The 21555-nt window shown below is 40.3% G+C and overlaps 1 protein-coding gene across 4 annotated transcripts in view; it reads right to left on the minus strand.

Moving 5' to 3' along the window:
* Nucleotides 1–21555, minus strand: part of Ino80 (INO80 complex ATPase subunit) — a 112836-nt gene that overhangs the window by 81672 nt on the left and 9609 nt on the right. For all 4 annotated transcript variants that reach the window (XM_042275971.2, XM_042275969.2, XM_076570371.1 and 1 more), the window contains exons 2-14: nucleotides 16818–17003; nucleotides 15942–16111; nucleotides 15777–15844; nucleotides 13737–13901; nucleotides 10711–10831; nucleotides 9763–9977; nucleotides 8922–8975; nucleotides 7007–7210; nucleotides 5849–6044; nucleotides 4846–4913; nucleotides 2615–2824; nucleotides 1936–2016; nucleotides 942–1037 (exon numbers count right to left, since the gene is read on the minus strand). In XM_042275971.2, the coding sequence (XP_042131905.2) occupies nucleotides 942–1037; nucleotides 1936–2016; nucleotides 2615–2824; nucleotides 4846–4913; nucleotides 5849–6044; nucleotides 7007–7210; nucleotides 8922–8975; nucleotides 9763–9977; nucleotides 10711–10831; nucleotides 13737–13901; nucleotides 15777–15844; nucleotides 15942–16111; nucleotides 16818–16960 (1791 nt within the window). In that variant the 5' untranslated portion in view covers nucleotides 16961–17003. The remainder of the gene's footprint in view (nucleotides 1–941; nucleotides 1038–1935; nucleotides 2017–2614; nucleotides 2825–4845; nucleotides 4914–5848; nucleotides 6045–7006; nucleotides 7211–8921; nucleotides 8976–9762; nucleotides 9978–10710; nucleotides 10832–13736; nucleotides 13902–15776; nucleotides 15845–15941; nucleotides 16112–16817; nucleotides 17004–21555) is intronic.

Raw genomic sequence — 21555 nt, forward strand, 5'->3', positions numbered from 1 at the left:
AAGCAAAGCAGTAAAACAAATACAGATATAAAAGGACTGTGAAGGTACGTCAGTTCAGAGTGGTTGTCTTGCATGTATGAGGCCCTGTTATTGACTCTCAACACTGTATAAACCTGGTATGGTGGTATATACTCATAAATACAGGCTATATAACAAGTTTGAGGACAGCCTGTGATGCATAAGACTGTATCAAAACAAACATAGAGGGCTAAAGAGATGGTTCAGCAGTTGAGAGCACCTGAGTTTGATTCCCAGAAGCCACATCAGGCAGCTCATACAGGTTACACCTGTAACCCTGGCTCTCGGAAATCCAACACATTTCTTTGCACATACCCACACATAGCTATGACAGTTTAAAAGGGCCAGGAGGGCTGGCACACGTCTTGAATGTTAACAGTCGGGAGGCAGAGAAGAGGGAACCACAGTGAGAAAATGCCTCCATAAAATTGGCCTGTAAATCAAGTATGGTGGCGCATGTCTTTAATTCCAGCATTCTGGAGGCAGGAACCAGATCTCTTTGAGTTCAAGGCTAACCTGATCTACATAAGAGAGTTACAAGATACCCTGTCTCAAAAAAAATGAAGAGCTGGCCTGTAAGCAAGTCTGTAAGGCATTATCTTGACTGACGTGGAAGGTCCACCCCACAGGAGGTGGTGCCACACCTGGGCAGGTGGTACTGAGTGAAAGCAGGCTGAGCAAGCCAGTAAGCTGCATCCGCCAAGGCCTCTGCTTCAGCTCCTGCCTTCAGTTTCCTGCCTACTTGAGTTTGTGCTCAGAATTCCTTGGATGATGGAATACAAGCTGTGAGCTGAAATCAACCCTTTCCTCCCCAGGTTGCTCTCAGTCACCGTGTTTACTACAACAACAGGAACCAAAGACAATTAGTAAGGTAGCAAAAGAAGGGTCAGAAAGCTTATTTTAAAGAACAAGAGCTTCTTTACCTTAAATTTAGGAACAAATCTTGTGAACTCCTGGTGCCAATTATTAAGTGTAGAAGCAGGTGAAATTATTAAGAAAGGTCCCCAAATGTTTTCTCTCTGCAACAGAAAACTGAGTCAGCCAGCTGTAGGAAACTGAAGCTATTCCATCCCAAATAATCAGCGACAAGAGAAATTGGAAAACAGGAAACACAGTAACAAGAGAAATCGTGCCTATCTCCCAAGTGTCCATACATAAGCACTCAATAAAAAGCAATATTAGTTGCGGCCCGCCTGGTCTACAGAACTAGTTCCAAAACAGCCAGGGCTACATAGAAAAACCCTGTCTTGAAAAATAAGGTAAGTAATATGAAAATAGAAAAGAAGTAGTGTTAGTATAATAAGAACACACCAAAGAGGTACAGAACTAAGCAACGACTTTCTTGTGAATTCTAGGTTTTAATTTTTTTTCATAAAAACATACATGATATACTGATTCATTTTTATTATTTTCTACTATGTTATCATAATTTCACTGTTTTTTAATTGGAAAAGTATTAATTTTTTTCAATGTATGTTATTACACATTTTCCCATTTAATTTTTCTAAGATTCCTCTAAGATATATACTACCTCTGATTTGAAAAAGATAGAAAACTAGGCCTCAGAGATTTAAAGTGAAATCACTTCAAAAAAGGTGAGCAGAGTTGAGATGGGAATCCAGTACAAGATCCTGTAATCTAACAATAAAGTCCTTGCCACTACCTTGGTAGGTCTTAAAAGGAAGTGAAAGACAAGGATTCTAGTTATACTTGTTCAAATATTGTCCTGGCCCCATTGAGAACTAAATGTTATACCATTCTGTATATAAATAAAAATAAAAGGCCTTCAAACGTAGCAACAAGTTCTATTATTTTGACATGCTACCAAGCATAACATTGCTTTTAAGTGGCTCACTGTTGATAGAAAATGAGCCTAAATTCAGGATAGGAAGATGACTGACAATTCCATCTACTCACCTCTGCCAGATGGGCCAGGAGTGCAATACTCTGTACAGTTTTACCAAGACCCATTTCATCAGCAAGAATTCCATTAATACCCTGGGAGACATGGAGAAGGAGAGATATACGGTCAACACCTGATGATACCACATAGGATTCATTCATTCAGTGCCAGAAGATGTAACAAAGATGAGGATCAGATCAACCAAGCTTGATTGGATACTCAGTACCAAGACTAAGGCCAGTTCTTTACCTAATCTAACTCACATCAAGCAAACAATGAGGCTTACCAAGACTACCTAAGGCATACTATATACAGGATACAAACAGAATCTCCAAGTTAGAAATACAGCAATACCTTTCAGACTCTTGCATGAAGCTCAAGTTTTGGGAATGGAGAGATGGCTCAGTGCTGCTCTTGCAGAGGACTCAAGTTCAGCTTCTATCACCCACATGACTCACACCCAGCTCTAACTCCAGCTCTAGGGAATCTGATTCCCTCTTTTGACCTCAATGGACACTGTACGCCTATGGTGTACTTACATACAATAAAGGTAAACATTTACACACAAAATAAAAATAAGTCAATCTTAAAAAAAAAAAAGCTAAAGATGAACTCACTTCATAATTACATTAATTGAAAGAAAAATAAATAGTAAGGTAAAAAGAATAGGTTTGACATATTTCTAAAATTTACCTGTTCATAGAGATTGGCTAACCAGTTCATGCCTTTCAGCTGGTAACCTTTCAATTTGCCGTTGAAAATAGTGGGTTGTGGGATATCCTCGCCAGCCCGGATGGATGGATTCGCAAGGCTGTAGCTCTCCCCAAACCCAGAGCCAGACTTGTCAGCTGCTCTGAGGGCGGCTGCTCGACTTTCTTTTGCATCTTCATCGAATGACCTTGTCTGGAAAATAAAAAGTCAAGAAAAATATAAGAATAAAAAAAATTAAGCATGGGCTGGAGAGATGGCTGAGCAGTTAAGAGTACTAACTGCTCTTCCAGAGGACCCTGGTTTGATTCCCAGCACCGACATGGCAGCTCACAACTGTAACTCCAGTTCCATGGGACCAGACACCCATGGCAAAACACCAATGCACATAAAATAAAAAGTAAAAAAAAATTTAAACACAATTCATTAGCATATTTTTACACTATGCTAAAAAATAGAATAAACTTTCTAATATCTTACTAAGTTAATGTAACAATTATATAAAAATGTTTTTATTAACATACTAAGCTGTATTATATTCCTTGCTAATTCAAAGATTTTGTTAAAAGTTTTTGTTGTTGTTTTCCGAGACAGGGTTTCTCTGTGTAGCTTTGGTGCTGTCCTGGATCTCACTCTGTAGACCAGACTGGCCTAGAACTCACAGAAATTTGCCTGCCTCTGCCTCCTGAGTGCTGGGATTAAAGTCATGCATCACCGCCGTCCGGCTGGTTACAAGTTTTGATACAGGGGGTTGAGTGCATAGGAGAGTATGGTGACAATGATGAATGTACATGATATACTTGAATAAAAATGTTAAGAAATTCATAACTTTGTACAATGAACATCTACTAGTATCAAAAATCAAAACAGGCTTTAATACAAAATGTAACCAGAGTAATTGTGTGAAGGTGGTATTTGTGTTTACTCTTGTTTGTTTGGTCTTTTTGAGACAGGGTCTCTCTACATAGCACTGGCTGTCCTAGAACTCACTACATAGACCAGGCTGTCCTCAAACTCACAGAGATCCACCTGCCTCTGCCTCGAGAGTGCTGGGATTAAAGGAGTGCACCACCACCATGCAGCTTGTATCTATTCTTAATCCTGACAAAGTAACAGAAAGGCTCCCTGAAGCACACTAAACTGCATTTTCTTTACTAATTTCAACTCATTACAGTTTCTTACTAATTTTATTAAAGATCACTAGGTCCTCAAGGGCTGTAGAGATGACTCAGAACAACACTGGCTGTTTTGCAGAGGACCTGGGTTTAGTTCCTAGCACCCACATGGAAGCTCACAATCATCTTTACTCCAGTTCCAGGTGACCTGGTACTCTCTTCTGGCCTCTGTGGACATTAAGCACACACACACAGTGCACATATATACATGGGAGCAAAACAGTCATACACAAAGAATAAATACAAATCTTTTTTAAAAAAAAGACTAGCTCAGGAATAATAGAACAAATTAGTATTTGAGTGAAAGAAACCAGTGACTTAGTTTCTCAAGGCACAGGACTCGTGATGGTCTCTTTCATTAAATAAACAACCCACGATTACTCAAGAGGACACAAAACAACAAAACAGCTTGTAGCTTAACTGTCACTTTTCAACTTTAGTAATCATGAAATTTCTATACAACTAAGTATTTGTTATTCTGCCATCCCAAGTATTACTACTATCCTGAAGGAGAGGTGAGACTGAGGGATGGCTCAGGGGTTAAAAGCACTGGCTGTTTTTAACTGAATCTAGAGGACCTAGTTCAATTACCAGAACCCACCTGGTGGCCCATAACATCTGTTTTTGAAAGAAGTAAAGACTTCACCCTACATGTGGTCAGAATCACACAAACACAGACACAAGAACACACACAGACACACAGACACACCAGGACCAGGCACGAGTGCTAACCAATTCGTTTAACTGAAACAATAAACAAAGAAAGTAAAAATAAAGTAAATAAATAAAAAATAAAGTAAAAAACTAAGAACATGCAAATGAAAAACTGTGGGACATTTCCTGGGCCTATTACAATATGCCTTTTCTTTCTTTTCTTTTTTTTCTGAGACAAGGTCTCACTATGTATCCTGGGCTGGTGTGGAACTGATCTTATACAGGAGCAAGCCTCAAACTCAGAGATCCACCTGCCTCTGCCTCCCGAGTGCTGGGATCAAAGGTGTGGCTACTATGCCCAGCCTGTCTTTTCATTACAAGACTTACTCGAGCTTGGTGAATATGGAAAGCATTTTCAGCATTCTTCAGGGCCTGGGCTTTAAAATGGTTACTATCTGAAAAGAGAAGACATGTAGATTATCACACTTGATCTCCTTCAAAGATACAACTTACCCCACACATAAGTGGATCCCCAGTTCTCCACGTATTTATCCCAAGGCAAACACAGGACTAAAGGATTTGCCAGAGACAAGAACTAAGTCAGGCTCAATGGCGCACACTTCAATCCAGCACTCAGGAGGCAGAGGCAGGCGGTTCTCTGTGGTTCCAGACCAGCATGGTCTACACAGTGAATTCAAGGACAGCCAGAGCTATATAATGAGACCCTGTCTTAAAAAAGCTAAAACAAAAACAAATAATCAAAAGAACCTAAAAGTAAAGTAGTAGTCAATGTAAAGTTCATGTCCCTGGTCTCCAACAGTGAAAGCCAGCACACAAAACCCATCTGGGAGTTTAGGTCTACTATCTCCCAGGCCTAGGGTTTCTTTTATAATTTGATAATAATTGCCAGGACAATCAAAATCACGCAGATTTCAGATGAAATCTAGCTATACATGTGTTAACACTCAAGATACTCTGAAATACTTCCATTCTCTTGCATTTCTAGGTCAACATGATCTTGATTACTATACTGTGAAAATCCTCTTACTATGTATGTAACTGAAGATGATCTCAAACTTCTGATCCTCCTGCCTACCCCTCCAAAGTGCTGAGATCACATGATTGCACTGCTGTGCCTGGTTTATGTGGTGCCGGGTATCAAACCCAGGGATCCATGAAGGCTAGGCAAACACTCTTACCTATCCAAGCCTCTACTGAAAATTCTTTCATAAATTATTTTATAGGCTTCTTTTGCAAAAACACACATACTTCCTTCTAAATCTTTTTTTCTGATCAGTATCATCTATGAATCAGGACAAAACTTGTAAGAGTTGTAACTTAGCTTAGCAGGAAGCTACCTGCTTCCTCCACCTCCTGACTCAGGACTCACCATAGTCTTCCTGGGTGATGTTAACCACCACTCCACCACCAATGTCGATTTGTCTCTGGGTAGAACTATCCTCCAGTTTCCTTAGGATTTCTTCCTGGATTCCATCATGACCCATATCACGTTTTCGACTCATGAAATGAGCATACAGCTCTGTCTGAGTGATTAAGAAGTTCAGTTTTCGCTGCTGCCTCTTGGCCTACAGTGGGGGCGGGAGGGGGGTGGGGGGGAGGATTGAAGGTAAAAACATCCAAGTCATAAATTATATGTAGTCAACAGAATTTATTAAATCTTTATATAAGCCTACATATCTCTTTAAAAAAGTTTTTACTTTTAAAAAGACAAATATTGCTAATGAACAACACTTAAGCACACAAAAATATAAATGCAAAATGAAAAGAAAAGGACGAGCAAGGGTTCAGGAGAGGCTCCAAAGCTCCACTCTGAGCAAGACTAGGGGCCACATCTGAAAAAAGGATCATCCAATCCTCTGATACTCATCTTCTCTGGACCCTAACTGTTCTTCTATTCATTCCAACTGTTTTATCAATGACAATAAAATTCTTCATTCACTATCCCTAGATATACAAAATCAAGACTAGTTGAGAGACATCACATTCAGCAATAGTATTGGCTAAAGTTTAAAATGGTAGCTGAAAACGTGCATGGGTCTCAGAAACCTAGATTAATTGTTCATTGTCCCTATGTAACACACTCTGTAACTCCAGTTCTAGGGGATCCAATGCCCATTTCTGGCCTCAGCATGCATGCATGTGAGGCACAGATCCGTGATGGCAAAACACTCACTTACATAAAAGAATTTTTTAAAGAAATTAAAACAAGCCAGGTGGTAGTGCACGCCTTTAATCCCAGCACTCAGGAGGCAGCGGCAGGTGGATCTCTGTGAGTTCCAGGACAGCTAGAGCAACACAAAGAAACCCTGTCTTGAAAAACCAAAATGATGATGATGATAATGAAATTAAACAAACAAATGAAAAACAGAGAAAAGGGGCAGACATTCAGGAGGCAGAGGCAAGAATATCTGTGAGAGTTTTGAGGACAGCCTGGTCTATATTATAGTTCCAGGAAAGCACTGAGCAACAAACCCAATTCTTAGTGCTTGGGTACTAAGAAGGCTTTTAGAATCTGCTTTTGCCTCACCTCCCGCATCTCCTCATCCAACTTCCGCTGCTCCAAAGCTTCCTTCTCTGCTCGCTTACGGTGCTCTTTCTCCACCTTCTCATACTTCTTCCAGTACAGGAGCATCTCCTTGGTTAGGCGGCGAGCACGAGGCAAAGTCTCCTTACAGTTCTTCTGCGCTTGCAAGGCAGCTCTACGCACCTCCTTCATGCACTGATGGGCAAGCTGCAAACAGCATCATTATCAGAACAGGGAAGAGCAAGAGTTCTGCCTGGGACTGTAAACCAGTGTTCCCCATTTTTTATTTTTTATTTTTTTAGTACAACAGTCCTACTAAAGAGATAATGCCCCTGAATTATTCTGTCATTAATTATATGTAGTCAACAGAATTTATCAAATCTTTATATAAGCCTACATATTATTCTTTTAAAACACTTTTGCTTTTAAAAAGGCAAATATTGTTAATGAACAACACAGAAAAATATAAATGCAAAAGGAGGAAGAGTGAGGAGAGGAAGGGAGGGAGGGAAAAAATGAAGAGAAAAGGGTGATCAAGTGTGACTGAGGTCCAGACCCGAGGTTAAATCTCCTGATTAAGAAACCTACCTACGCCGGGCGGTGGTGGTGGTGCATGCCTTTAATCCCAGCACTTGGGAGGCAGAGGCAGGCGGATCTCTGTGAATTCGAGGCCAGCCTGGGCTACCAAGTGAGTTCCAGAAAAGGTGCAAAGCTACACAGAGAAACCCCATCTCGAAAAAACAAAAAAAAAGAAAGAAAAAAAGAGGGGGAAAAAAAAAAAAACCTACCTACATCTAGACTTTAAATGAAACAAAATATACGTACTGTCGTAGAACTCTGTACTTTAGGCATGAAATGGCCCTGGATTTATTTGTTAACTTGAGACCCTCCTAAGAGTGGGCCCACTAATATTCTTTTGTGAAAGGTGGGAGAAATTATAGGCCAGCACATGCACAAGGGAAGCAGCAGCCTCTAAGGGAGCTACCTAGACAGCGTTCAGTAGGCCCCACTGCCCTGCAAGAACTAGGGATGGGGGCGTGGCTTTTTGCTGTGTCCTGTCTTTAAGTTGACCATGTACGCCTAAGTAACTCCAATTAAATGAATGGTTCACCTGTCCTTGGTGCCCTAACTGGGATGAACACATTCCTTCACATTTCCCCAAGAAAAGAAATGCAACAATGGCAAGGCCCTGAAATTCACTGAGAAGTGACAAGGTGTTCTATTACCACATTAATAATCGTAATAGCCATCACTGTTTTTTTCCATGTGAGGCATATTTTACCAAGTCTTAATGTATCCTTTGTTCACAAAAGACCTATGAAAGAGTGTCGTCATCATCTCTATTTTATAGATGAGGAAATAGAGGGGCTGAGAGCCTAGTATGGAGAAATCAGACTAAAAATGTTACCTCATCTGATCCCTACAACAAGTTGTTATTTTTCTCTCAGAGAATTTTCTTCCCACCAACATTTGTCTTTTTTTAGTTACTATTACAGTGTGTGTGATAGCTGTGTGTTTTGGGATACACATATACCATGGCACATGTGCGGACATTCCAGGACAACTGTAGGGAGTCAGCTCTTTCCTTCCATCAGTGGTTCCAGGGACTGAACTCAGGCTGTCAGGCATGGTAACAAGTACCTTTACCCACTGAGCCATCTCTCTGATCCCCATCATTGCTTAAATGGAAAGACTGAGCACAGATCTTAAAGACACTATGATCAGCCCAAGAACCAAAGATTAATTAATTGGCTTAACACAAAAAGTTCAAAGTATAAGCAGAATGAGACTATCTAGAAGTTCTCTTCCATATTATCTGATTCATGACCAATACATAACAACACTCAAGAATAGTAAGAATAGGCCCAGAGGAGAACACATGATAGGCAAAAAAGGAAACGGAAAGTATGTTTGTTACCTTTCGGCTATTGGTGAGAAAGAGGTTTCGAGCTGAAGACTTCTGCTTGTTGGCCTAAAACATTTGAAAGTAATACTTAAGATTCATTTCTAATAAGACTATGTAGCCTTTATTTAATTCCTGAAGGAATGAAAAATAAAATGTCAAGTATATACAAGACAAATTACTTCCAAAAGTCACCCAGAGATTGCCATCCAGCAGTGGGCAGAAATGTGTATGTTACCTGAAATGCTACACAGAGGACAACACATCACTACTGTGATAATCATGTGTAAATGCATAGCCCAAATCTACCCACATAGAAACACCAGGTACAGGCCTATCCTCTTCAAAAGTAACAATGTCACAAAAGACAAAGGTTGAAAAACTCAGATGAAAGAGATTTAACAACTAAATGCAACATGTAGTTCCAAAGTTGGATCCTGGCTTCAATCAGGAGAAAACTGGTGAAATGTTACTATGGACCACAAAGCAGAAAATATTTGATCAGAGCTTGTTAAAGCTCCTGATGTATGATTTATTTTTATTTCATGTGCATTGGTGTTTGCTGGTAAGTATGTCTGTATAGGGTGTTGGATCCCCTGGAACTGGAGGTACAGACAGTTGTGAGCTACCACGTAGCTGCTGGGAATCCAACCTAAGTCCTCTGGAAGAGCAGCCGGTACTCTTAACCACGGAGCCATCTCCCCAGCCCCCATTTGGTCAGTTTGACTGACTTCGCTCACTTTTGGAGGTTGTAAGAAACAGGACGAACATCACTAAATGTCTAGTTGGTCCACCCCAACCCAAACTCCCTCCCGCTCCCGCTGCCTTGTTCCCGTCCCTCCTTCCCCTCACTCACCTTTGGCAGTTCCTTCTTCACGATGCTGAGCCACACTTTCCTGCGGCGGGCGTTAAGCTGCTCAATGGATAAGTGTTTCTTCTTGGTGCCAGGGGGAGGTGCATCATGAGAAAACTTAGCAAAGACTTTGGTCTGGTGATGGTGGTGACGTGGGGACTCTTCAGAGGAAAGCTCTTCATCTCGTCGTCTTTTTTTCTTCACTTTTTTCAACTTAGCTGCAAAGGACAGAGATGCTTACGAGGCTGCATTTCACAGGACACAACCAGAACACCGTCACCACTCTAAAGTAAAGACCTCCAGGAGCCCTCCTCATTCTACCAGTTTCTTCCTTTTATCAAGCCAACAAATATTCCAAAAGGAAGATCTCACTAATTTGAAAAGAACATTGGACATGCCCTCTGTTCACATGAATAGACTAATATGTAAAATCCAAACTGTGAAAAGTTTGTAAAGCATCCCTGGCCTCAAGTGACAGTCACACATGGAAACCTACTTCTTTTTGGTGGAAATGCAAGACCACTAAAGAAAATAATAGCAGAAAAAAATGCATCAGTTGATAGGACAATAAATTTTTTGAGGAAAAAAATCATAAGTAGCACAAATACTTAATTTACACTGGGAGGGAGAGTGGAAGATAAGAAAAGGGGGACGTGAAAAAGAAGGGAAGACTAAAAATATGCTTTGTGAGCAGAATTCGTATCTGATTTCCAGACTCTCCTGATTCTACCCACCAAGTGCTGGGATTACAAGTGTTTACAATCTAGCTCTTAAGTCTTTCTATTTCTAGGAAAGACCACAGAACAAATGTGAAATAAGGTTAGTAATGCCACTAATCAGAAAAAAGAGACTGTCGGTTTTCAGTAATTTGATACTATATTTAAAGTTCAAATGCACCACACACAGTTCTGAAATGAAGAAAGAGTAAATATGGGTGGGATACATGCTTACCTTTAAGCTTCTTGTCTTCTTTGAATTTCTTTTTTTTGGGTCCAAGTAAGTGACGCTGCTGCTCATAGAAAGGGTCGTATGTGGAGAGCAGGCCTGCACTGTAGTACTGGTACTGCTGCAACTGAAGCAGGCAAACACTGTGATGGGCCTGCCTGCACCCCACAGCACAGCCTCAAGTCATCTCAATTAAAGACAGCTAGGCCAGAGGAAATCATAGCTCCTGAACTTGTTTGCACAGACCAGTAAGAAATTAGTACATCAAAGAGAATTTCCTTGACTTTGAAGCCAAACAGGTTCAACTGCTATGCATAAGACAGATTGTTGGAAAGAGTTTGGGAAGGAAAACCTTCACGAATCTGATTTTCTATCATATTTTCTTTTTTTTTTTTCTACCTTCTTCAACAGCAGCTCATGTAGTCAAGGCTGGCTTTGAACTCCTCATTCCAAATACTGGATATGCAAATGGGCAGCACTATGTACAACAGATACACTTTTGGTACCAAAGGCATTTCTCTTTAAGCTAGTAATTCCAACACTGACTTAAAGGGAAAAGGAAAGTGGAGGCAAGAAGATCAGGAATTCCAGGCCAGCCTGAGCTACACAAGACTCTGTCTTAAATCAAACAGAAACAAAGCAAAAACACTGTAACAACAACAAAAAAAATGAAAACAAAACAAAAAGATAAAGACTCTTTTGTCTTTAGAAATTCACCTAAGGGCTGGAAAGATATCAGCAGATAAAGAAGGCATTTGCCACCAACTCTGAAAGCCTGAGTTCAATCCCTGGAAACCAAAGTGTGGAAGACACCTGAATGATGCTGTCCTCTGACATCAATCACATCCATACATATGTGTTGCATACACATGCCCACACACAAACTAAATAAGTAAATGCAAAAACCAAACAGAAATTCATCATTAAGAAGTAAGCCATATTTCCACTACCAACAGGTCTTCAACTTTACTAGGTTCCTGATAGTAACTCTTCGGGCTGTTATCACTCTGCAGTCCTGGCTGGCCCGAAACACACCATGTAGACTTCTGGCCTCCCACCTGCCTCTGTCCTGTTTGCATATGCTGTGAGGTCCTTCAAACAGTTACCAATCTGTCATCACAGCCCTATCACCTTTCAAGTGCCCCTCCCTCTCACCAAAAGAGAATATTATTGAGTACAGTACCAATTATTTTACAATTAACATGAATAATCTCATTTTTTTCCATCCATATAGCAGTAAATCCTTCCAAACATTTCATTTCAACTGACTCAAGCCCCATAATAATCTTATTTCCCATATAAATTAAAATCTTTTGAATCATTTTCTAAGATTATAAATGATGGAATAACATGGAGGACTAAAATAAAACCCTCTGTCAACTGGCAAAATTAAGTAAGCATGCATCAAGCTGTACACTTACAGTCCTATGTATATCAGTTTTATTTCAATTAAAAAAAAAAATCAAAGCAGATCATGCCTGTAATCCCAACACATATGGATGAGGCAGACTGCTATGAATTCAAGGCCCATCTGGGCTATAGAGTGAGACCTGTCTCAAAAAAAGAAAAAGAGAAATGAGTAAATATAAAGAATACCAAGTACTATGGCATCAGGTTTCAGAATCAAAACTGTTAGGATACTGTTGGGCGGTGGTGGTGCACACCTTTAATACCAGCACTTGGGAGGCAGAGGAAGGCAGATCTCTGTGAATTCAAGACCAGCCTGATCTACAAAGTGAGTTTCCAGGATAGCCAGGGCTACACAGAGAAACTCTATGTCAAAACAACAATAACAACAACAAAAGTTAGGTATTCCACTGCTTATCATTCTCATAGGTTTGTAGTTTGTAAGTTTATGTGCATTACTCAAGGTTCTCTGAACTACCATTCAACCTTAATATTGCTGGAAATCATTTGGTCTTAAAATATACTACTGCTCATTGTGTACAATAGGCTATATTTCTGGCAAAAATCAGAATGTTTTGGTAACAGTGGTCAAATAGTTGTCATTAAAACTATCATCAAATGGGTAGTGGTGGCGTACACTTTTAATCCCAGCACTTAGGAGGAGCAGAGGGAGGCAAATCTCTGAGTTCAAGGCCAGCCTGGTCGACAGAGCAAGTTCCAGGACAGCCAAGGGGTGGGAGGTTGGGTGGGAACTATCATCACTATAATATTGATCTATGAAGAAAAGTTTTTCCCAGAAAGAAAACATCAACGAGTAATTGCACTGGTAATTATATACTGACAGTCTCCAAAGTTAAGCACAGTTATCACATGACCTAGCAACTTCTGTGCTGAGTATATAACCAAGAGAAATGAAAACATACACCTACAAAAAACCCTTCACAGTAGGATACAATAGTGCCCAAAGTGGGAAAAATCAGCTCATCGAGTGACAAACAAAAACACCATGTTCTATAAATAAAACCATTTGGCAATAAAAAAATGAATAAAAAAATGAATAAGAGAGTAATACATGGTACAAACATGGACAAACCTTGTAAACATTACAGTAAGTAAGAGAAGCTGGGTTTAAAAGTACCAAGTTATCTGATTCCATTTGTATAAAATGTCTAGAATGGACACATTTACGAAGAACATGCATGCATGAGGCCCTGGACTCAATCTGTAACACCACCCAAAAATAAAACCACCACAACTGTACGTGTTGGCACACGCCAGCACTTGGAAGGTGGAGATGGGAGTTCAAGGTCACCCTCCTAAGCAAGTCTCAAGTAAATAAGTATGTAAAATACAAAGAAGTATCAAGAAAGAAGGTAGACTGGTGGCTGCCTGGTACCAAGGAAGACCAGAAAAGAGCAGAAGCTAAGGGCAAAAGGGTTCTTTCTAAAGTGATCAAAGTGGCCTAGAACTGAGGCAGTGAGGATGGAAACACAACACTAAGGATATTCAAAAGACATTCAATTACCTACTTTCCAAAGCTAGATTTCCTATCACAATAACTATTAGCAATTATTATTTTATACAGATTAAAAGAATGTGGTGGAGCGTTCTCTGGAAACTCTCACCTCCTTATCTTTACTATATTTATTTTGGTGAAGTTTCTTATATTTGTGTAATCGAAGCATGTTGTGAAGTTCTTCTCGGCTGAGATTGAGTTCTTCTTCTTCTTCATCGTCATTGTCTTCACTCTGAGAATCTGCCTCACTGGACTCATCACTTAAAAGAATACTCTAGAAAAGGGGTGAAAATTGAATATAACTTTTGCTGTGAAGACATTTCTTTTACAATCCAATCATTTTTTTCCCCAGATGCTAGAACAATGACCAAAAGAGCCAGAATATAGTCATTTCAGATTCTTATGCTTCTCTGTAACAACAACAAAAAATCCATCTAAATGTTGAATACAAAAAAATGAGGGTATAGGAATAAAGGGAAAAAAAAGGAATACAGCATATAAAGAATAAGGACAAAGCAAGGTGTGATAGCCAGAAGCGGAGAAACAACTCAATGTCCAGTAGTTTGTGAATGGAGAAACAAAACGTGGTAGATTCAGATTAGACCATGAGAAGATACCAAGTACTAACACACACCGGAACATAATAAACCTTCAAGTAGTATACCAAGTAAAAAAAGCCAGCCACAAAAGCCCAAATACTATGATTCAATTTATATGAAATGTCCAGAATGAGCAAATCAACAGAGAGAGAGAGAGAGAGAGAGAGAGAGAGAGAGAGAGAGAGAGAGAGAGAAATAGCCAGCAGGGACTGAGAGGCTCTCAGGATAGGAGTGGCTGTTAATGAGCAAGGGGTTTCTTCATGTAATGATGAAATGTTCTGAAATTAGACAATGGTAATTGCCAAGAAGTTTGTGAACATATTAAAAGCTATGTCTCACAGTTTAAAAGATTAGATTTTATAGTCAATGACTTATATCTCAATATTTATCTTTTTTTTAAAAAGATTTATTTACTTTGTGTTTTGTCTCCGTGCACTTATATGAACTTTGTGCATACTTGGTGCCCGCTGGATGAGAAGGTATCAGATCCCCTGGAACTTGAGTTATTGATGGTTGTGAGACACCATGTGTGTTGGGAACAAAACCCAGGTCCTCAGCAAGAGCAACAAGCATTGTGAACCACCTCCCAGAGCCATATCTCAATTCTTAAAAATGTGATAGTTAAGCATAAAGGTTTCTGTATTTCTAACTTCCTAAAAGTCTTTCTGATAGAAAGCAAGTCAGCCTTTAACCACCTGAGTTTTAAAGGACATGGTGGTGATATTAAAGGATTTACATCATTTTGAAGTCATAGAAAAGAAATAGTAAATCCGTTTTTTTTTTTTTAACTAAATGAGACCCTTTTAAGAGAAGAAATATCACGCTCTGTTCACTCTGACCAGTCACAGCAGTGGTGTAAATACTACGCCACTGTGATAACTACTTATGGCTGTGATCTGAGGAAGGGCACTCCTAACAATGGAAGGCAGCCCACATCACTAGGGTCTAATCTCATTTCTACTACCCCATTCACTTTGCCAGCCACACTAGCCTCTTCTCCCAGACACACCAAGTTGCTTCTTTGTGAATGGTTCTTGTGTATGTCTCATGATCAATGGCTCTTACCTTAGATAGTCACACGGCTCACTCTGATCATTCAGAATTCTGTTGAAATGCTATCTTTTAATGAAATTGTAATTACTTGTTTATACTCTTACTCACTACCTCCCTCATGCAGAATGTAAATGACACAGATCAGAAACTTGTCTACCTATAATAGTAGCTGGCACATGGACTCGGCACATGGAGGCACTCAGGACATTTGATGAACTACTCAAAAATTCACGAAAAGTAAACTGACATTTCTAATTACAAGGTGAGCCAGTGAAGGAAGCAGCTTATCCAATCAATTTCTCTTCCTTCCTCAGCGCCTCATATTTAATGTAAGTCTAGTAAAATTACTTCCCTGAGTTCTCTTCGCAAAACAAGCTCCAATATAAAAACCTGTGTCCGGAAACATCTGCCAATACGCCCGAATGGAGCGGTGACTTCCCTTCTATTGCAGTCTTAGTAGGTTATTTGGACTGGAAACATTCTGTCTTATCTCTTACCTTTAGCCACTTTCTGCTTTTCTTCAACTTAGAGAAGTTATATAAATTCCCCTTGTCAGATTTTGATTCTGGATAAAGAAACATAAAGAATAAAAAAAAAAAAAAATGAAAGGATGACTGCCCCAAGAGAACTCAAGGTCCAGAGGAATCCCACCCCACACTGACCTGACTGTAGAACTCCATTCAGTGAGTATGGGTTCAATAATCCAGAATTGCTTGCCCCAGAAGTTTCACCTAGCAATGAATTTGGAGGCTCTTCTTTTACTTGTATTAAGGGATCCCCAGACTCGGGCAATAAGGGATTATTGTCATCCAGTCCATCTTCACTGTCATCACTATAAATTGAATAATAAAGAATAAGTCTGTAATTAAAGATTATCCAACAAAACATATTTTGAGACAATTGTGGCAGCACGTGCCTATAAACCTGGCACCTGGTGGAGGCAGGAAGATCAGGAGTTCATTTGAGACCAGTATAAATAACTAAATAAATAAATATATGTATATGTGTGTGTGTGTGTGTGTGTGTGTGTGTGTGTGTGTGTGTGTGTGTGAGAGAGAGAGAGAGAGAGAGAGAGAGATATCTAAGTGGTCAGGAGAGAGAGGGAGGGAGGGAAAGAGAGGGAGGGAGGGAGACAGGGAGACAGGGAGGGAGGGAGGGGGAGAGAGAGAGAGAGAGAGAGAGAGAGAGAGAGAGAGAGAGATATCTAAGTGGTCAGGCAAGCTGGTACACACACCTTTAAACCTGATGTTCCAGGGGTGGAGGCAGAGATCCATGAGTTCTAGGTCAGCCTGGTCTAGATAGGGAGACCATGTCTCAAAAAAAAAAAAAAAAAAAAAAAAAAAAATTGACTGAATGATTAACTTAAGGTTATTATAAATGAACACTTAAAGAACAAATAGTCTTTGAAAAAGTTGACTGTTTTATTTGAAAGAGAAAAAAAAATACCAAAAATAAAAATCATATAATAGTTTACCATTAAATCTTAGAGACAGTAATCACAAATGAAATAAAACATTGTTAGAGATAAAGTAACCAACCTAGAAATATTCCTGTTGAAGATGGCCGATGTTTGTCGCAGAAAATGGTCCAAACGCAAGGCCCTCTCCAGGTACTGAAGATAGAGGGGCTTTGCCAGCTCAGTGCAGCTGCCATCGTCCCCGGCACCCAACTCCGAGGCCATAGAACAAATCTGTCTTCATGCACAAGGGCCTCCGACTGCACAGCTGCAGGATGAAGAGAGTGGAAAAAGAAAAGAAAACCATGAAAGGCTATTCCTCTCCCTTCTGCTGTTTGCCTTCCATACACACAGAAATCAGGCTCTCTCCAACACAAGACATGGCGACCACAACAAACTCAGATAGTTCGAAGGCGTCTAGTGCAAAGGCAAAGTGTAGAAACATTATCATCAACTGCAACACAATTCATAAAACACTTTTTCAAACGATCCTTAGATGTATTTCCTGTTTCTCCTCCATTAATAACTACAAAAAGAATGAATAACATGCCGGGCGGTGGTGGCGCATGCCTTTAATCCCAGCACTCGGGAGGCAGAGGCAGGCGGATCTCTCTGAGTTCAAGGCCAGCCTGGTCTACAGAGTGAGTTCCAGGAAAGGCGGAAAGCTACACAGAGAAACCCTGTCTCGAAAAACCAAAAAAAAAAAAAAAGAATGAATAACTATCCATGTGAAGTGCTGACTGTGTGCATCTTGCAGAGTACAGTATTTATTTTCAACATCACCTTCTTTTTATACTTATAGTCATTTGTATGTCTGAGGTAGCCTATTTGCCAGGGGGATACATATATTATTAGAGTTTTCTACAAAATCTCACCATCATGCCCAGCCATCTTCTTTCTTAGCAGGGGGAATCACAGATTAAAGAAAGGTGCAAACTTTCCAGGAGTGGAAAGACTCCAAGGAGGAATACCTTCTTCTAAAATCTTGTCAAATCTATTCCAATCTTAAAGTGAAGAACTCTTCAAAGTTTATATTGCCTTACACTGACATTTCTAAGGATGGAAAAACTATCAATACATTGACAGAACAATTTACCATTGACTGGCCTGTGCTAAGACTCTATATAATCCTGGTTATACTTCAGCTCCTCATAATTGCCCCATGTCCATGTTAAGTCTACTTATGTGTATGTGCATACATACATACTTAGAAAAATCTACTAGTGTGGGGATTCTATATTGTAGGTCAATTACTGGCTCAGGGTTATTATAGAGCTTTCTTGGCCTGTGAGAGGCCCTAGGTTGGAACCCATTATCAAAAACTTGAAAAATAAAATGGCTGGAGAGATGGCTCAGCACTTAGAGCATTGGCTGCTCTTGCAGAAGACCCAGGTTCAGTTTCCAACACCCACACGGTGGCTCACAGCTGTCTGTAACTCCAGTTCCAGGGAACCTGACACCCTCTTCTGGTGCCTGTGGTATATACATACATGTGCTATACATACACACACACATACACACACACACACACACAATTTCTTAACTTAAAATAAACAAAACAAACTAGCTCATTTAATGTGTATACTACAAATTCTGTCCTGATACAGTAGTGCACACCTATATAATTCCAGCACATGGAGGATCAAAACTTCAAGGTCAAACTCAGCCAGGCAGTGGTGGTGTGCAGAGGCAGATCTCTGTAAGTCCAAGGCCAACCTGGTCTATAGATCAAGTTCCAGGACAGCAAAATTTACAGAGAAACCTTGTGTCCAAAAATAAAACAATAAGTACTCTCATTTTAGTTTAAACAACTAGGTTAAAAGAGAGAGAGAGAGAGAGAGAGAGAGAGAGAGAGAGAGAGAGAGAGAGAGAGAGAGAGAATGAGAATGAGAATGAGAATGAGAATGAATGGATTTGGAGCTTGGCAGTAGTGGTGCATGCCTTTGATCCTAGCACTCAGGAGGCAGAGGCAGGAGAATGTTTGTGAGTTTGAGGTCAACCTGGTCTACATAGCGAGTTCCAGGACAGCCAAGGCTACACTGAGAAACCCTGTGTGGAAACACACACACACACACACACACACAAATTGCATTTACCATCAGTGACTCTAAAGCCCCAATTCTTTACTATCAGCTGAGGAAGGAGCAGGTCTCCCACATCACCAGTCTGTTTAGGGACATCAAGGATTTATTAAGATATGAAATTGGGGAAAAATACACTCATGGATACAGAACCAAGTAAACAGCCATTGTTGTCCTCTGTTCTGCCCAGCAGCAGGCTATCAGCCTCCAATCACCCAAAGAGAGCAACTGTGTGCCTCTCCTCAGATTTTAAGCAGCCATGTAACCTGCCAAGAGGCCACACCCCAATACTGGTACTCCAAAGCTATTGGCTGAATGAATACCCACAACAACCAGCCACTGCTACAAAACAGGAAAAAAAAAAAAAAAAAAAAAAAAAAACAAGAAGTCCCACCATTACACTGACCTATCTCCCACTCATCTGATTTAGGCCTTCTCCCTTCACTTTCCAAAGCATCCAGGTTTCAACTGTAAATTATTTGGTTACCTTATCCTGGCAAATAAAGTCACAAAGCTCTTGATTAGGAAGAGATAATATGAACCACACACCAAACTAAGGAGCAAATACAGGGAGAAAAACTGGCTTGCCCTCAAACAGCAAAAGTAGGTAGAGCACTCAACCATGAAGGCCAGAAACACTTTGCTCAGCCTAAGGGTCACTATAACATGGAAACAGTCTAGCAACTTAACAAGCTGAGTTTACTCAAAGCATAATGTTCCAGAGATAGAAAATACCCGCATTTAAAAGCAAACTGAAAAGGTCTTGGCTAAAAAAGGTTGTCCCTTCCACAAATTCCTAAAGTGGATTTAGTGGATAAAGAAAAGAATATACTGCCACCCCATAAGTATATTGTGATTATATATTTCCTTAATCCCTTTTCTTTCTTATGAAACCTGCATGCTATTTCTCAAAATGAAATATAGTCATTTCTAAGTGTACACAGGATATTGATTTTAGAATCCCTGCAAAGCCCAGTCATGGATGCTCTCATATTAAAATGGCACATAATCTGTTTATGACCCTCGTATATGCTGTTTACCATGAATCTCTCAGTTACTTATCTAATACACTACAAATGCTACACAAATATTTGTACACTGTATTGTTTCAAAAGTGTGTAACAAAAAAGTCTGCACGTGACCTGACTTTTCCAAGTTCTTTTTAATCTGGGTGACCCTTATGCCTGAAAGGAATAGCACAAACCCACAGGCATCTTATCTGAGAAGTAGCTCAGGTGGTACATGCTTGCCTTGCTCGCACAAATTCTGCTCTATCCCCAGCACTGCAGAAACCAAGCACAGTCCTGTATCCTAGAACGGAAAAGTGGAGGATCAGAACTGCAACGGTGGGCGGCAGAGATGGCTCACTTTAAGAGCACTGGCTGCTCTTCCAGAGGACCCGGATTCAATTCCCAGCACCCACATGGCAGCTCACAACTGTCTATAACTCCTGTTCCAGGGGACCTGACACATTCACATAGATATACATGCAGGCAAAACACCAATGTACATAAAATAAAAATAATTTTTAAAAAGAAGTGCAGGGAACACAGTGAGTTCAGGGCCTTCTAGGGTATACAGAAACCTGTCTCAAAAACCAAATCCAAACCAAAAACCAGGGGTTGCCAGATGGCTCAGCTGGGAAAAAAGTTTGCCACAAGCCCCAGGATCCACATGGTAGATGAGAACTGACTCCCACAAGTTATCTTCTGTCCTCCATATATGCACACACAAATAAATAAATGTTAATTTTTTTAAAAAAATTAAAGAATGTCACTATTGAAAAAACAAAACAAACAAAAAAGGGCAGCAGCAACAAGTCCAAATTGACAGGATACATCAAAAGAGCACAGCAACCAATGAGAAGAGTTCCCAATAGCCAAAGCTGGAAAAACTTGCTTTGGTATCACCCCTTACCTACAGGTCTCTCATCTTTATCGTTTATATTTCCGTCAACTCTGTAACTGGCCATTTCTCCAAGCAGTCTTAGTTACCGTTCTATTGCTACAAGGACACACAATGACCAAGGCAACTTATAAAAGAAAGCTTTACATTGAAGGCTTACAATTTCCAAGGTTAGTCCATGATCATCATGGAGAGAGCATGGAGGGAAGCAGGCATACTGCTGGAGCAGTAGCTGAGAACCTATATCCTGATCCACAGGCAGGAGCAGAAAGAGACTGAGACTGGGCCTAGGGTGGGCTTTTGAGTCCTCAACACCCCACCACTCCAACAACAACGTTACACTTTCTAATCCTTCCTAAACAGTCCACCAACTGGGAACTAAATATTCAAATACATGAAGCTATAGGGGCCAGTCTCACTCAAAACACCACACAGACCTTTTTCTTTCCTTTTATTGAAGATAAAAGATCTAGGCACTAGCTGGGTATTGGCAGTGCACAACTTCAAGCCCAGTACTCAGGAGGCAGAGGCAGGCAGATCTCTGAGTTCCAGGACAGGCAGAGCTACACAGAAACTCTGACTTTAAAAAAACCAAAAAGAGCCGGGCGGTGGTGGCGCACGCCTTTAATCCCAGCACTCGGGAGGCAGAGGCAGGCGGATCTCTGTGAGTTCGAGGCCAGCCTGGGCTACCAAGTGAGTTCCAGGAAAGGCGCAAAGCTACACAAGAGAAACCCTGTCTTGAAAAAACAAAAAACAAAAAACAAAAAACAAAAAAAAAAAAAAAACCAAAAAGAAAAGCTGGGCAGTGGTGGCACATGCCTTTAATCCCAGCAC

Source organism: Peromyscus maniculatus, chromosome 4 (genome assembly GCF_049852395.1).
Source record: "Peromyscus maniculatus bairdii isolate BWxNUB_F1_BW_parent chromosome 4, HU_Pman_BW_mat_3.1, whole genome shotgun sequence".
NCBI classification, from domain to species: Eukaryota; Metazoa; Chordata; class Mammalia; order Rodentia; family Cricetidae; genus Peromyscus; species Peromyscus maniculatus.